Source organism: Hyalella azteca, unplaced genomic scaffold (assembly GCF_000764305.2).
Source record: "Hyalella azteca isolate HAZT.00-mixed unplaced genomic scaffold, Hazt_2.0.2 contig5706, whole genome shotgun sequence".
Classification (NCBI taxonomy): domain Eukaryota; kingdom Metazoa; phylum Arthropoda; class Malacostraca; order Amphipoda; family Hyalellidae; genus Hyalella; species Hyalella azteca.
Genome location: NW_025935888.1, coordinates 641,963 through 658,208, shown reverse-complemented (window position 1 = coordinate 658,208; position 16,246 = coordinate 641,963). Strand labels below are relative to the sequence as shown.

General features: G+C 38.4%; 1 protein-coding gene across 2 annotated transcripts in view; it reads right to left on the bottom strand.

The window, feature by feature from the left end:
* Window positions 1-16,246, bottom strand: part of LOC125177923 — a 129,725-nt gene that overhangs the window by 13,441 nt on the left and 100,038 nt on the right. The window contains exon 1 of one of the 2 annotated variants that reach the window (XM_047880614.1): window positions 11,738-13,268. The exons of the other annotated variant lie outside the window; for it this stretch is intronic. Coding sequence (XP_047736570.1) covers window positions 11,738-12,890 — 1,153 coding nt within the window. The 5' untranslated portion in view covers window positions 12,891-13,268. Of the gene's footprint in view, window positions 1-11,737; window positions 13,269-16,246 lie in introns of those variants that run through there. 2 annotated transcript variants of the gene reach the window in all.

Genomic DNA, 16,246 nt, shown 5'->3' with positions numbered 1-16,246 from the left:
AATATAAGGCTTTTAGTGCACAGCATCTCTCGAGGCAAGACTCCAGAGTCGCATGGAGTCTAGTGCTTTTTTCTAACACATAGCCCATAGACTAGTGTCAAAAAATATAAATGCAAACGTATTTACGTTATATTATTGGAATTGTAATCCTATATATCCACTACTTTTTACTATAATATAGAATGTATTTTCACGCTCATTACTTCATGAAGGCAAGAATCACAAATGAAAGTGTCGCGATTTGAAAATTTCCATTGTGATAGACGCCAGCACTATAATACTGCCAGAAGTGCTTGAAATAGAAGAATCTCCCAGTTGATTTTGGTTTACTTGAATAATATTTATACAGTTGACAAATGTTTTGCTGTGTGTCACAGGAATTATCTCGTAATTTGAAAGTATTAATTCATAATATTTCTTAAGAAAAAACTATCAACCAGAATTGATCACGTGAAAAATCATCAAGTTCAGTCATGTATGCGAAAGAATCACGTGCCAGATAACATTTGTGACATATTTTCAGAGCTATTAAAACCAGTTCGAAATGTAGAGTGGTTTTTGCCTAAAAATCTTTTTTTGGTTTTCGCATTATTTATCTTGAACAGCACAATGAAGCTAAATAATTATATCTACAAGTATACTATGTCAAGATTATGTCTGAAAATACCAAACTGTATACAGTAAATTATCTTATTAAAAGCACTTAAAAATTTCAAGTTTAATTCTTATTAGTCTGGAATGAATTTAGAAATAATACGAAGGAGCTCGGATAATTTCATTTACAGTTAAAATTGTTAGAAAAATCCTTCTCGAAACATTGGAAGTTCCTATTAAGTTAAGCCGATTGTCAAACTGCCCGAGCCAGAGGAGATTTGTGCTGATCGACAAGCCAAGGCCCGATTAATATCGCAATGTAATTAAGAAATAAAGAACCCTTCATAATTAAGAGGTTGTGAGTGTTTCTAAAAAGCTTTATATTACCGGCAGATATTATAGCGTCAATTAAGTAATGGAGCGCGTCATTTAAATGCAGTGTCATTTCGTAGTCTAATACATAAAAATTTAAATTTGTTTCTAGAAATTAATTATTTGAAAGATTACATCCAAAAAAATAAGGAAAATTGTTAAAGAAAAATTTTAAGTGGAAGCTTCGCCATAAACAATTCTTTTCGATGACCGACGGCAAAAAACACTGAAATGTTGACCACCGCGTTCGGGAACACAAATTCCATACATTTCCAGTAGAACGATAGGAATATCGAGTGAATACCAATAGAGGAAGACATTTGTAAATCATTGACATAACGCTGTTATTGCGCAAATAGAAGCATTTATTTGTAGAACCGATCAGGTCGCGGCTTCGCTTAAATCTATTTTAGGGATTTTCCTTACAGGAAACCTAAGCTGGTACCTCACTCAAGCCCCGCTCCTCCAAGTTCCTGCACCTGCAGACAGATACAGTGTCGTGAACTTACTAATCAATTGATTAGTGACAGGGCACAACTGCGAGACTGACTTCCTTAGTGGACGCACTATATGTACAGGTTCGACACCGTTGCAGCTGCAGGCGTCGAGCTGGATATATGCTGGACAATCCAGGCTATAGCTTTCCGAGCGTAAGGTCATTGGAAGAGATAAGTAATAATAATAGCAATGATAATTGTAAAGGAGTCGTTGGCTGTCTGGCGAAAAAGTTCGTGTGGTTAGGTTAATATGATTGATGAAATTACAAAAAGGTAAAGTTACAGATGCGAATATTTTTTTCATCCCGTTCGACGCGACAGTCAATCGAAACTCAAACAGGAGACTTTGGAGGGAAGCAAATATAGTTTGACTAAGGCCGATTAGTTGTTTTCAAAAGTTGATCATGCATTGAATATGGGCAAGGTTGGCATTCCCGTGCATGTGATGGAGCTGCATACATGGAGCAGGATGCACTGCACAGTGCACACCTTGGTCAACGTAGTCGCGGCGACGGTCTGCGTTGCAATATGTATGAGAGGACGGCGATCGCAAGCCGGCGTACGCTGGAGGAACTGCGATGCAAATTTGGACGTAGCAGTTTTCACCAAAATGAAGACGATTCATATGAGACTCATGCAAAGGCATGTTATGCCAACTGTTCGGCCAATACGCGACATTCTCATGACAAACTGAGCATGGTGCCTCCTGTAACCCCGCACAGGATGACAACAATTCTGACGTGATCTTGGAAATCCTAAAACAAATGAATGCTTTTGGTCAAAGAGACGAATAGGGCTTAATAGTAATAGATGAGATTTTAAAATGACTAAGTTATTATATAATAGTACCTAATAGAGTAGGTTTTAAGTAATGAAACGTCAAACCTGTTCAAAGTGCGTTTTTTCACAACAAATCAATCTCTGGAAAGTTGCCACAGAATTTAAACGAGTTTCACCAATGAGAGTTGAACAAATGGGAGGGAACAATAAAAGACGTTCGTTCCTTCACTATTTTAGGGACTTTATCCTCATAGCGTCTTCTCTTTCCGGAACAAACATAAATTCTTACCTGCAGACAGATACAGTGTCGTGAACTTACTAATCAATTGATTAGTGACAGGGCACAACTGCGAGACTGACTTCCTTAGTGGACGCACTATATGTACAGGTTCGACACCGTTGCAGCTGCAGGCGTCGAGCTGGATATATGCTGGACAATCCAGGCTATAGCTTTCCGAGCGTAAGGTCATTGGAAGAGATAAGTAATAATAATAGCAATGATAATTGTAAAGGAGTCGTTGGCTGTCTGGCGAAAAAGTTCGTGTGGTTAGGTTAATATGATTGATGAAATTACAAAAAGGTAAAGTTACAGATGCGAATATTTTTTTCATCCCGTTCGACGCGACAGTCAATCGAAACTCAAACAGGAGACTTTGGAGGGAAGCAAATATAGTTTGACTAAGGCCGATTAGTTGTTTTCAAAAGTTGATCATGCATTGAATATGGGCAAGGTTGGCATTCCCGTGCATGTGATGGAGCTGCATACATGGAGCAGGATGCACTGCACAGTGCACACCTTGGTCAACGTAGTCGCGGCGACGGTCTGCGTTGCAATATGTATGAGAGGACGGCGATCGCAAGCCGGCGTACGCTGGAGGAACAGCGATGCAAATTTGGACGTAGCAGTTTTCACCAAAATGAAGACGATTCATATGAGACTCATGCAAAGGCATGTTATGCCAACTGTTCGGCCAATACGCGACATTCTCATGACAAACTGAGCATGGTGCCTCCTGTAACCCCGCACAGGATGACAACAATTCTGACGTGATCTTGGAAATCCTAAAACAAATGAATGCTTTTGGTCAAAGAGACGAATAGGGCTTAATAGTAATAGATGAGATTTTAAAATGACTAAGTTATTATATAATAGTACCTAATAGAGTCGGGTTTAAGTAATGAAACGTCAAACCTGTTCAAAGTGCGTTTTTTTTCACAACAAATCAATCTCTGGAAAGTTGCCACAGAATGTAAACGAGTTTCACCTACGAGAGATTGAACAAATGGGAAGGAACAATAAAAGACGTTCGTTCCTTCACTATTTTAGGGACTTTATCCTCATAGCGTCTTCTCTTTCCGGAACAAACATAAATTCTGGACTTAATCCTCTGAAGTCGGGGGCAATCAATCTTGTTTTCTCGAAAATGCTATTGTGCCGGGAGGAGTATAGAAATCAACGTTAATAGAAGAATCTTAAATGAATACGATGTGAAACAATGCAGCTAGAAATGGCAATGACCAAAACAAATCTATGATAAATTCCTGTACGCAAATGTTGACCCTCGTTTGAAACTTTTCCAAAGGGTTGAATATTAATTTCGCAAAAGTTTCTTTTTCCACACCCATTGCTCTTATGAAATACAAATCATGTTTAATGATAAAACCTCAGAGAAATGGAGCTAATAACGTTTTGATTTTTGTAACTGGAGCGGTGAAGCGGTTATTCTTCAGTTTTCAAATCAAGCTATTTGTACGTATATAGTATTGTATATATATTGTTATTATACATTGACAGATATTAATATGAAAAATACAATAACATATCAAACATTTCAGTATATTTATGGAGGGTAATGCAAGTTTCTACCGAATTAACTGGTTATAGATTAAATAAATAAATTGAAATATAAAAAAATAAAAACATGCAGCAGTACATAAAGTTTATATTCCTGAGTGATCTTTACCGAAATAGATGCTCGTCGTATCTGCAGGCGGGCTTTAAAGAAGCCCGGAAGAGAGATCCTAAGCCCGGGTCCGCAATAGCGGCTTTATTTCTGGTTTTGACATGAGCCAACTGGCACGGATTGCCGGTATACGGCCGAGAGCCGGGCGCATTTGCCGTAAATACGCGCCCATTTACTAGAGTGCCTCCGCTCATCGTAAAAACAATGAGGAACAAGAACAGTGTGGGGCAGTGGTGGAAAAACGACTCATCTTGCGTGTATGGCGGAGTTCAATGAGCTTTGCATTGTCCTTAGGCATCAAATTTATTAACCCGACATATATAACTTCATCTAAATATTATAGTGAACAAAAAAGCTTAAAATCAATGTGATGGCGAATGGAGATTTTGGAGAAATCCAAAATCCAAGACACGAACTTATGAATGAAAGCCTAACGAAAGGCCTAAGTTTAACAAAAATCGAATTTGCCTCCGTTCATCGAAATACAAGGCTCAGGATCAATTGTTCGATAAAAAAGTGTCGATCTTGATAAATCTCTTAGGAATGTGATGAAAACTATTCATTTTTTTAGCAAGTTAATTTCAGTCTACTTGAAATTCTATCGCTTTCCCGCTACAGATAAAAAACTATTATTCATGACCCTCTCCCTGAGAGTTTGATTGGAGTATAATTATTCAAATGAGACTTGAAGCAACGAAGAAGCCGAGAAAATTTGCCAGATTTTCAATAAAGATGCTTCTGAGAGCAGTTGCATCATCGATTCATAAGTTGATAATTCAATTACAACTAATTCGCTCTGGTAAACTTATAAGACAGATGTTGAACCTAAATCCCGCATTAAATAGAAAATGTTAAAAATCGTTAACCTGAAACATAAGTCGGCCGAATTCACAAATTAGCAATATGACAACAATAATCTGCATTCATTATTACAATTTAACATAATCAAATAACTGGTTTTAGATTTCTGTTCCCCAAAATCGACTATTTGGAATGAGTTCAAACTTCATTTTGTGCCATTTTTATTTAGCGTATGTTGGCATAACCTCACTTGAATGATACATCAGATTGGTAGAGCAGCATGATAACAGTTGTCTTGCTGGAAGCCTTTTGCGTATCCAGCTCATCCAACTAAGCGCATTCATGTCGATTAGTGCGACCTTCCGGCGCCTTAAAACGATTTTAAAATTTTAGCTCCAACTTTTGCGCCAACGACGTGAGGATTTTGGAGTCTCTGTGTATTTCTAAGCGAAACCCTTGTTTGAACAACGCCCTGCTTCCAATCCGCTTGAAATAGCTGATGGGAAGTTTGTTACCGAAAACTCTAGTCTTTAATTATCAATATGGGTTCAACATCTACTTAGAAAATTTAGCAAAACGACTTTTTTTATACATGCACTATCAAATTTAGAACTGATGGAGCTGCTTTCCGAAATGTTTCCAGTGAAAATATAATAAATGATATAGGCACGTTGTTCCATTCTTTTTTTCGTTCTCTATATTTCTTTCCAAGCAGAATATATTTGATGAATAAATATGATTAAAATACTGAGGTTTAATCATTACTTCTTCACTTTATACGTTTCAATAATCTTCGTTGATTATACCAAGTAAAAAAAATAATTAATTATTTCTAAATTTGTTGTTTTCATTCCAGCCAATTAAGTTTGATTCAATATACCTCAAAATTGAAGTTAGTCCATAAGTGTATTGATCCGCAAAAATTGCACCGGTATGGATGTAGAGAGCCGTAAAGTATAATATTCAACGACGGAGACTTCAGCCGCCTCAGGACAAACTCGCTCCTTGACATCTCATGACGATCTTTATAATTTTTTACATTCATAGGATAGTTTCAGCCATCCGTTTTTGTCGATGGTCGTATATTGAGATTTAGTTATTTCCAGTTGTACTGATAATGCTAGAAATCAAATGAAATCATTGCCGAATGCTACCTTCAAACATCAATGCAAATCAATCATTATCTGACAAACATCAATGCAAAAGTAATTTTTGTCAGATAACGCCAATTTTGTGGCTGATGAAATTACATGCGATACGCGAGCTTGTAGACTCGTACGCACTGTGAACAGCAATGACTACCAAACAGTGAGTACCAAACGTTGAATCACCGTTTAACAAGCAATACGATGGGGGCAAAATAAGCCAGGACGCACTGTGGTGGAAGCCTGCATCGAAATGGTGAATATCTCAGCACACGCAGACGAGGATGCTGCTGAAGCCTCCCTCCATCGTTAAAGACGAGACTCCAGCAGCACTCTACCTTAGCGCCACTGCAATCGTATGGACTAAATAATTTTTGGAGCCCCATTTGCAAATAATTTTATTCAAATGCCCCATTTCTTATACTGATTATCTAGCAAATCTCAAACTGAAGAAGTTACAAAGACTTTCCCGTGTGGATGATCATTTGCAGTGTATGTAGTAATTGAAGGAAATATTCTGTTCTTTTCATTATTTTGTATTCAATAAATATTATCTGACCTAAATGAGCTCAAATTAAAACATGCTTATGTATGATCAAATCCTAAAGACTATCAATTTGGAGATTCAAATCGGACTTGTCGAAACACTTTCAATCCTAAAAACTGGCATTGATTACAAAGAATTTACGGGCGGTGCATTTACACTTTACACTTGTTTTGGGTTAAGATTTGTTTATATATTCCATTATTAGCTGAATTATATTAATTGTTGAGTCTGCTTTTCTAACTTCGTCCGAAAAATAAGTATTAGTCTAGATCAGGGGTTCTGCGCGGTCTTTAGGGGTCATCATCACCAGTTATCGATTGTATCGAATTATATTTAACGCTAGTGACACCCAAGAGCTGTAACGTCTTGACGCAGTGTTTAAATATCGTTGTAATTCATCATTTAGAACTAGAAACTTATGTGAAGATTGCATTTTCTGATAAATTATCTGCATCAACTTCTAAGTATTTCTACCTTCTTGCAATACATTTGTTTCTCTATTGATTGGTTTGTATGAATGTCGTGTGAATCTCGTTTCGTTCATTTCTCTGCTCAATATTAAATTCATTTATTTAATCTATTGGGAAGTTGGCTCACAATTTCAAATTACTTCGAATTCAATCTTTCATGCTTTAAATTTATTCATTAGTCGTTACTTCATCTAAGTAAAGTCCATCGATTCAATTTTTTAGTGTTCTTTTCTCTAGAAGTGAGTTACTTTACAACGTTACCAGCGAAGATCACTATTCAAACTTTAGCAATAAGTCTTTATCTCAACTTCTAAAGCATCAAAATCTTCAACTGTTCTTCCTATTTATCCTGCCCAACTTCCCACCCCTTAAACTGATTTGCACTATTTTCCTCCAATTATTCCTTCAAAAAGTGATCACCTCACTGGGCATTTAAACCTCAGGTTCGTAGCATTTTCCGTGCACAAGTGATATTTTGATCACTTATTATAACAATAATTAGTTTACCCTGGCATATTGCAAGATTTATCATTTAAATTTATTTCTTCAACAATATACATATAATCAGATCCTGAGACTGGCAGGCCTAACGTTATTTCTACGTCACCCATTCGTCGCCCTGTTCTCTACCCGCCACTTTCAACTCTTGTGAAGCGTATTCTGAAGATTGCATTATAGGATTCGGCTCCTAACGACGGAACATTATCTGCATTACAATGAAGCAAAACCATTCCAAATCAAACCCAAAATTTCTTGAATGAATTAAAATAAAAGCTTAATTGATTATTTCTTAAATTTGACACTCTGTGGATTTCGTGAAAATCTCAGAAGACATAAATAACAAGAATTAAGAACGAAAGCCTAAAAGTTAATGGATTACCCAGTTCTATTTTCAATTGTGAGAACCAGCGATGAAGAACAAGTTTTGATGGCTTTTAAAGTTATTCATATGGAAAAGTTTACAAGAAATAATTCTCAAATATGACGAGAATCTAAAAGTAACTTGGCTCATCATCTTGGTAAAATGGTGGAATGGCATTTTCGCTTCTAGTACAAGAGAAAACAAAACATATTAAATTATGATTTAACTTGAAAGAACAGCGTGATCGAAGAATAAAAGAAATAGGTACCCTACTGAGTCCAATAATTAAAGTTGAATAGAATTGATCAATTGACGAGCTACGAGTTAAAATATTTTTAGTTAAGCGTTTCCTCTCTACTTCGCTGATCGAGTATCGTACTTAGCCTACTCCGCCGGTTTTCCGAAATATTTGCCTCGAATATTTGTAGCTAATTATATTGCGCATTGACGAATTGTTTTCTGTTTTCTGATGTAAAAGTTTAGTAATAGGAGCTATCGATCATTCGGAATTGCACGTAGCCGGTCCGTCTTACTCTGCCAGCGCCTTCTCGTTGAACAGTAGGAAGTGACAATATCGAAGATCAATTTCAAGATCCGTTGATACAACTCTGATGCTCCGAATTTAAGGATTTCATAATCCCTGCATGTTTTTATGTGGACGCCATGCTTTAATGACGCTTCAGATTTATATCCCCTTGAAATTACGAATCGTTAGGTTTTCAAGTTCCTAAATTCGTTTTTAGCGCATTTTCTCATTTATGGAAAAAATGCACTATTGTGCTCGCCATGTCCGTCCGTCCGTCTGTCCGTGACCTCAAGTTTTCGTCGACGAGAAAATGCGCTCTCTGTCACTCACTGCAGTGAGTACTGAGTTATATTTTTTTCAGTATAATTAGGTTTAATGTCATTGGTGTAAATTTAGATTTTCTCTGTGGATTGTACTTGTAATCTCTAAATTTTTGAATTGATGACGGAACTGGTCTCGCAAAAGTTTTCGATGAACCAAAGTTACCTGGCAATGAACCCAAGTTACCTTCTTTCTTTTAATTCTTGGAGTACTTGCGATTTTTAACTAATGATATAAGTTAAGATTATTTTTAACTAATAATGTAAGTAAAATGATTTTTAACTAATGATATAAGTTCTTGTATTTGTAGGAGTAAGCGACGGGATTTTAATCATCTCACTTCGCTATAATTACTAAAAAAATTAAATATTTACGAAAGACGACAGGGAAAAACAGTGTCATTTGAATATCAGGGGCTGTCGCGGAACAAAACTCCAGAAATATTAGACGACAGATCCTCCTTTAAATTCATGTATCATAAATGTAAAGTAATTTGTATAAAAAGAAGAGTGCTCGCAATCCACAAATATTGCGGTTACTCGAAGCGATGGACACTTCCCGAGCAGTCTCATTGGATCCTGAAAAAGTCAAGGCGAAAACCGAGTTGGAGGCCCAACAAGCGGTAACTAATGGAGAATGATGACACAAGTCGTGCCTGAGGTCTGTTAGTTTTACGGGGGTCTTCCGTTTAGCGCCTCTCGTGGACGCATTCAGGAAAGCATTCTTCACGAGGTTCTCCACGCGTAATAACTCTTTGCTGAACCGGAGGCGAAGGTCGCGGTACAAGTAATGTTTCGCCAAGACGAAACACGCCTTGAAGACTTGCTTATAATTCCGCTAAAAGGAACTTGAAGGACGAATTAACGATAAAAATATACGCGAAACATTAGATGTTATATTATTATATACATATTATAGACAGCAGATCAGATATCATATCATTATATACATATTATAGACAGCAGATTAAAAATTCGATGATAGGTTATGACAATAAATAAGTATTTTAAATGATTTAACATGAAAATATTCGAAATGCACATGCAAATACCGTTCATGACAATTGTAAAATGTGGAGAACTTTACACACGGAAGATTAGTTTCATTTGTATTTTCTTTCGCTATAAAAAAGTATACCATGACAATTCGTGAGCAAATTGTTATTTTCGTACGTAAACAAAGTTGCATAGTATGATTCGCAATTATTGGAATAATTTAATTAACTATCTCACGCGACACGCACGGAAAAGCGTGAAAACCAATATTCGTCACGTACTGACGTAATAAAAAGAATCACTTCCTACATTGAGTGAATCCGTCACGAATCTGTAGTCCCAGCACAAGTCAAACATCGCAACAATTAAAACAGCTCATCAAACTTATAGATAGGTTATATAAATTTTGAGACACATACTATCACTAGTTTGCGCGATTGGGTTAAGACCATGTGATGTGGTAATTTAATTGAAATCTCGAAAAATCCAAGGAAACAAATACCGAAAGTTTTAAATTTAAATTAATCAATATCAGCACTTTGCATCCATGCATGTTATACTAATGTAAACACTGCATATTATAAATTACCGTAATTAAGATGAAGAGTCTGTAGAGGTCACGAAACGCGCAACGGTAAATGTTACGGCGCAAATAAAAGAAGCGGCAGTGTCAATAAAAACTGCCGGTCTGTGGCAGAAATCAGAGCCCAGAGGACCGCCCTCCAGACCCTTATTCGGTGATAAAATTCCCTTAAAACACATGTGCTGGACTTACAGTAGGACAATGAAGCGAAATGAGAAAGAAAAAGAGAAGAATAGGGAGATAATGGGGGAGAGGAAGATAGAGCAAAAGAGCAAGGTAGGCAGGAGCGAGAGGGCGTTTAAAGAGGCACCTGCCACGCACAGGTGAGCTTTGCTCCCGGGGCAGGTACGATGTGTTGGCAACACGGCACAAGCATGGATGTATTGTTTATGCAACATGATATGGATGAATTGTTTATGCAACATGATATAAGATGGAATGCTTCTTTCGGTAACAGAACACATGTAATAAATGTGTTCTTTCGACAACACGTCACAAGATTGAATGCGGTGCGTCAGCAACACTATACATGAAAGAAATGTGATGTGTCTGCAACGCGGCACAATCAGGAATGTATTGTTTTGTCACCGCGGCCCAAGCTGGGATGTGCTATGTCGTTTCGGTTACACGGTATCTAGTTAAGGATGTGTATTGTGTCGGTACACGGCACAAGATGTGATGTGTATGCCTGCAACGCGGCACAATCAGGAATGTATTGTTTTGTCACCGCGGCCCAAGCTGGGATGTGCTATGTCGTTTCGGTTACACGGTACAAGCTGGTGTGTGCTGTGTCCGCAATTAACCCGGCACGCGTGAAGGATGTATTGTGTCGGTATACGGCACAAGATTTGATGTATTTGCCTGCAACACGGCACATATACGTGTAATATAAATGTGTTGGGTCGGAACCATGGCACAAGGTGACATTTGCTGTGTTTGCAAAATGGAACTAGATAGAATTGATAGTGTTTTCATTACGGCACATGTAAAGGATGTGCTGTATCGGCAAGATAGAACAAGATCAGATGAACAGTGACGCCCACGTCGCGCAAGTATCAAATATGTGTATGGTGCATAGCAGTCCATGAATTAACAGTGACCATGTCCATGTAATCTAAAACGGATAATTAGGTAAACGATTGACCTCAGTGACAAAAATCGGAGATGAGAACAAAAGGATTCATGAATATACTTTATCTTCAATCTTGAGCGAAATTATATAAGGTGGTATGCGAGCTAAATAATTCCATGTCACGTTTTATAGCCTGGCAAAAACTCACCCATTTCGTCGATGAGCGGCGCCATACGTAGCGTTGCACCCACCAAGATGATGCTCATGAGGAAGAGCACGAGGCCAGTAGCCATGATGGACCACCTCACTGTTTTGGGCAGTTCATCCTTGTTTGTGCTTGGCCTGACCCGCTCCCGAGAACGACATACTTTGGCCGCCTTCTTTGCAATTTCACGTCTCTTCTTCCTGCGTGCTTTTGCCTTCTGCAAGCGACTCATGCATAGTAAACTTCTCTGTATCTCGTTGATTTGACTGGCTTCGAGATCTATGGCACTGAGGTTTATGAGCGAACATGACGTTGACGTGAGAAATGGAGCACCTGCAGTCACTGGAAGGACAGATACCGTTGCGAAATCTTCATCGATTCTCTCCTCGATGATAGGATCTTCAGTTTGAATGTAACTGATAGCGTCTCCTTGCACTGCAGCCAAGTTATCATCTTCTCTACTGCAGTGAGGAGCTTCGATGTGAATGGTGGGAGGTACACTTGGACTCGCAGTGTTAGCTGCACTGTTGCTGGACTGAGGTCTAGAAAAATCTGTAGTAGAAAATTCGTCGTAAGTTTCAATGGTAGATTGTCTCAAGAGATACAGACTTTGGTTGTCAGACCCACTCCGTAAAGATGATTGTCTCGTTAACCGCAATGAGCTCGAAGACTCCGTCGTCGGCTGGCGCTGCAACTCCCTGACGAACTTCCTGGAAGATTCAGCAGACTCCTCTGTATCCTGTCTGCGTAGCCTTTCTCGCGAGTAGCCCTTCGAGTATCCTGAGTCCGAAGAGTCAGTCGTCCACTGTCTGCGCAGTTCCCGAGGCCGTCCCTTGCAACGATAGTCAGCATTGCAGCTCTCTGTAGTTCGTTGTTTTCTGAGTCGATGAGGACGCGTGCGAGATACGTCACTTGCACTGCTCAAAGATTCTTGATGATGAAGAGTACGTCGATGAGGTTTAAGAAGCCGAGGTCTTTCTAATCCAACCAGATCAGCCCCCCAGAGTTGAGCCACGGCAGCAATGCCAGAAGAATGGGCATCACGAGTTTGTGGCGACGCCAGCAATTCATCGTCAGTGCTGGTCGCCTTGTCTTCACAACGCGATTCTTCGCTAGCCATGCCAGCCGCAGAATCTGCCGTTAGCTGCCTGCACATGGTGGTCTGTGCGAAGTCGTTAATAGCTGAATAATGCGAACACGAATGAGAGCGTGGTTTGTCAGTAACGTCTGGTAAGAGTGTAGTTTTGCCAGTGTCATCTCCATCTTCATCGGTTCACTCGCCAGAACCAAGCCAGGCGGCATTTAGACGCTCTGGCTGTTGTCGAGTTATTCCTGTGATAGTTTCTCATTCACGGAACACAGAGTGAGTCGAAACTGAGAGTAGACAAGATCCTGCAGTTACAAAAACTCTGATCGCTAGCTGAGAGCCCAAGCAAGCACACGGCCTAATCTCATCTGTATGGAGTCACCATTGTTCATTTCACTCGTGACGGGGGTATCTCTGAAAAGACACTGCATATAGTTTCTTGTTTCTGCGCTGGTAGGCTGTAAATTTCAAAAAAACACATTAGAACACAATTACCTTAGCTTCATAAAATATCGGATTTGGAATGAAAAAAGGATCAAAAGTAATTGTTTTATCCAAGTTGGAACGTAACACTATTCTTTTGATAGAAACTTAACAAAATGTAATTGTTTCAAGGCATATTAAATTTCTGCAACGCCAGTTAATTGCAGAGGCTAACGTGAGGACGAATGGTTGTTCTGCTAAATTTGTAACTCATCTCCAAACGTTGATGCAGCGGAATCGGATAATTTTTGGAAGCCTTGAAATCGTTAGCAGCAGTTATATTCAGATGAAAACTTAGACCATTATCTTGAGCGTGCCTAATATCTTTAAAAATATTGACTTTACAAGTATAGTTTGATCAGCGATATGAATGGTCACGCGATACCTACGAGAATGCGTTGGATTTATCCTTTAACGAAAATGAATTGCAAGAATTTTCTGAGCCAACTCTGAATTTTACTGGCATTATTTTGCATAACATTCTATTCGACGTGTCATTTGAACAACAGTAAACAATAAATAAAGAGGAACTGTCACACGCATAAATTGTCGCAAAGTTGCTATTGTTTGCATCGTGTGATACAGCACCCAACCCAAGCACACAAATGTTTCACTAAAATGATCATAATAGAATAATACATTATGTTTAATGCACAATTATATTTGATTTACTCTAAGCTCATTATAGCCAACAAGGGACGCGTGGAGCAGGAGCACAGCCGCGCAGCAGGGCAAGGCGCCGTCCCCCTTAACAGCGTCCGTCAGATGTCAGAGGTCGAGCGCTGAAGTCACTCATTCCGCTGACGCGATCGCCACCGAGCGACGCTTGTAGCACGATGATACTCTGGTCAGCGTTGAATTAGTTTAGCCGTACATCTATTTACTTGATGCAATGTGAATAAAATCGTGTAGTTGTTTCTGAACAGCACACAGAAGATAAAGCTATTGAAATGTGAACACAAGCACGATGAAACTCGATGTCAGCCTTCAATTAGTTTAGCCGTACATCTATTTACTTGGTTCTAGATGCATAAAATCATGTAGTTGTTTCTGAACCGTACACAGAAGATAAAGCTATTAAAATCTGAACACAAAGTTTTTCAAAATTTCGATTTTCGGTCGTTTTTCGACGGCCGGCAACTAACAAACAGCGAAGACTCACGTGTCATTGACAAGTCGTTAATCGTTATATAATTGTCACTCTTGCAGGGAAATTGAAGTTGCCGAATTTCCTGATGCCATAACCAATAAGTGAATTTAGCAATCGCGCCCGTAAAGCAAAAAATTTAATTTTAGATTTCAAGCTTTAATTCAAGTTTAGGCTCCGTTACGTTAAGTGAAATTTTACTTAACAATGCGCGGCATATTGTTCAGATTGGGATCATTATGCAAATAGTTAAATTTACCACAGGAGCATCATCAAATAATAGATTTAACCGTAACTAGCAGTAATTCAGAGAAAGCTGAATCAGAACGTAACAAACAATTGGTATCGCCGCGAAGAAAATCATTGTTAATGGAAACTTGTAGAATACTCTGTATACTCCAAAGGGATAAATAAAAACATCCCATTCACAATTTTACCACAGAAATTCTGAAATTATTATGACGAGTATGATGATATTAAATATTTTACTCTAATGCTCATTAATTTGACACAATGCTTCCGTAAGGATGTAAACTCAGTGATGAGTTTTCAATTATCTAAAAGAAAGAGCATCAATGGGCTAACTATCGTATATTGCCAAATATGAGTTATATATCATATGAGTTATACGTCATATGAGTTATATATCGAATTAAATCTTTTCCTGGTAAGGTTAGAGCAGAGGTTTTAAGTTTCACGTCTTAAATCCTTAATAACGTAAAAAATTATAACAATCCTGACAAAGCATTAGCTCTCAAGCGCGTGTCAGGCGGCGCTGACTCAGCAGCAACGCTGGCAGCAAATGGCATCTCACACTCGTTTAGAGTTTACTTCCATAATTTTAGTTGAGTTGAAGCAAAATTTTCCGTATGTCTCATTCCTCGTAATTTTCCGTATGCCTCATTCCTCGTAATTTTCCGTATGTCTCATTCCTCGTTTACATGGCTTGGATATTATTGGCTTGGATATTTTGTGTGCTAACGTTCATTTAAGTTGGGATCAACTTTTCTATCCTATTGACGGAGCACAAAAGATTACATTTTTTATAAGCGAATAACTTTAAAAATATGAAACTCGCATGCATGTTATATTGGACGTACGCTCTTATCTTGCTATTTATAAAAACCCGGCCACCCGGCAAATTAGACATTATATGAATTGTAGTTCGAGTCAAATAAAAGTGAAGGAATCCGAAACTTTAGTAATAGAACTAAATTAAATTAAATTTAAACTCCACTATAATTTTATTTTGCTTGACTTTGACTCTAATTAAATTTGTTTAAACACAAAAGTAAAATATCTAAAAATTTTCACGCCAAATGATACCGTTGCAGACCCTTGAAAATGAATCAAAATGATACGAATCACATTACCTCAATTAAAGCGTATTCCCCTGGCGGCGGGGGCGCCGATATGTCGCGCAGAGGAATGTATCCATTGCAACTAGTGCAGTAAAACAAAGGCACTCGAGGCTTTATTCTCTGATCCCAGCAGTTGACCGTCCCGATCTGCAATAAATCTGTGCACAGCGCCAATCTACAGCCAATTAAAAGAAACTACCTGAGCCTGGCGCATATATAAAAATCTAGAATATAAAATAATATAAATTCTGAATCGCCGGTAGAATAAAAAATGACGCAGCTGTTTGAGAAGATGCTGTGATACTAATGCGTATTAAGTATCGTACATATATCTAAACACGCGGTTGAAGGGCTTCATGGACCTGCATATTCATGTAATAAATTTTAAGATAAGGAAAGCAATTTTGGCTCCTGTGTTGCACGCTTCAAGGCGG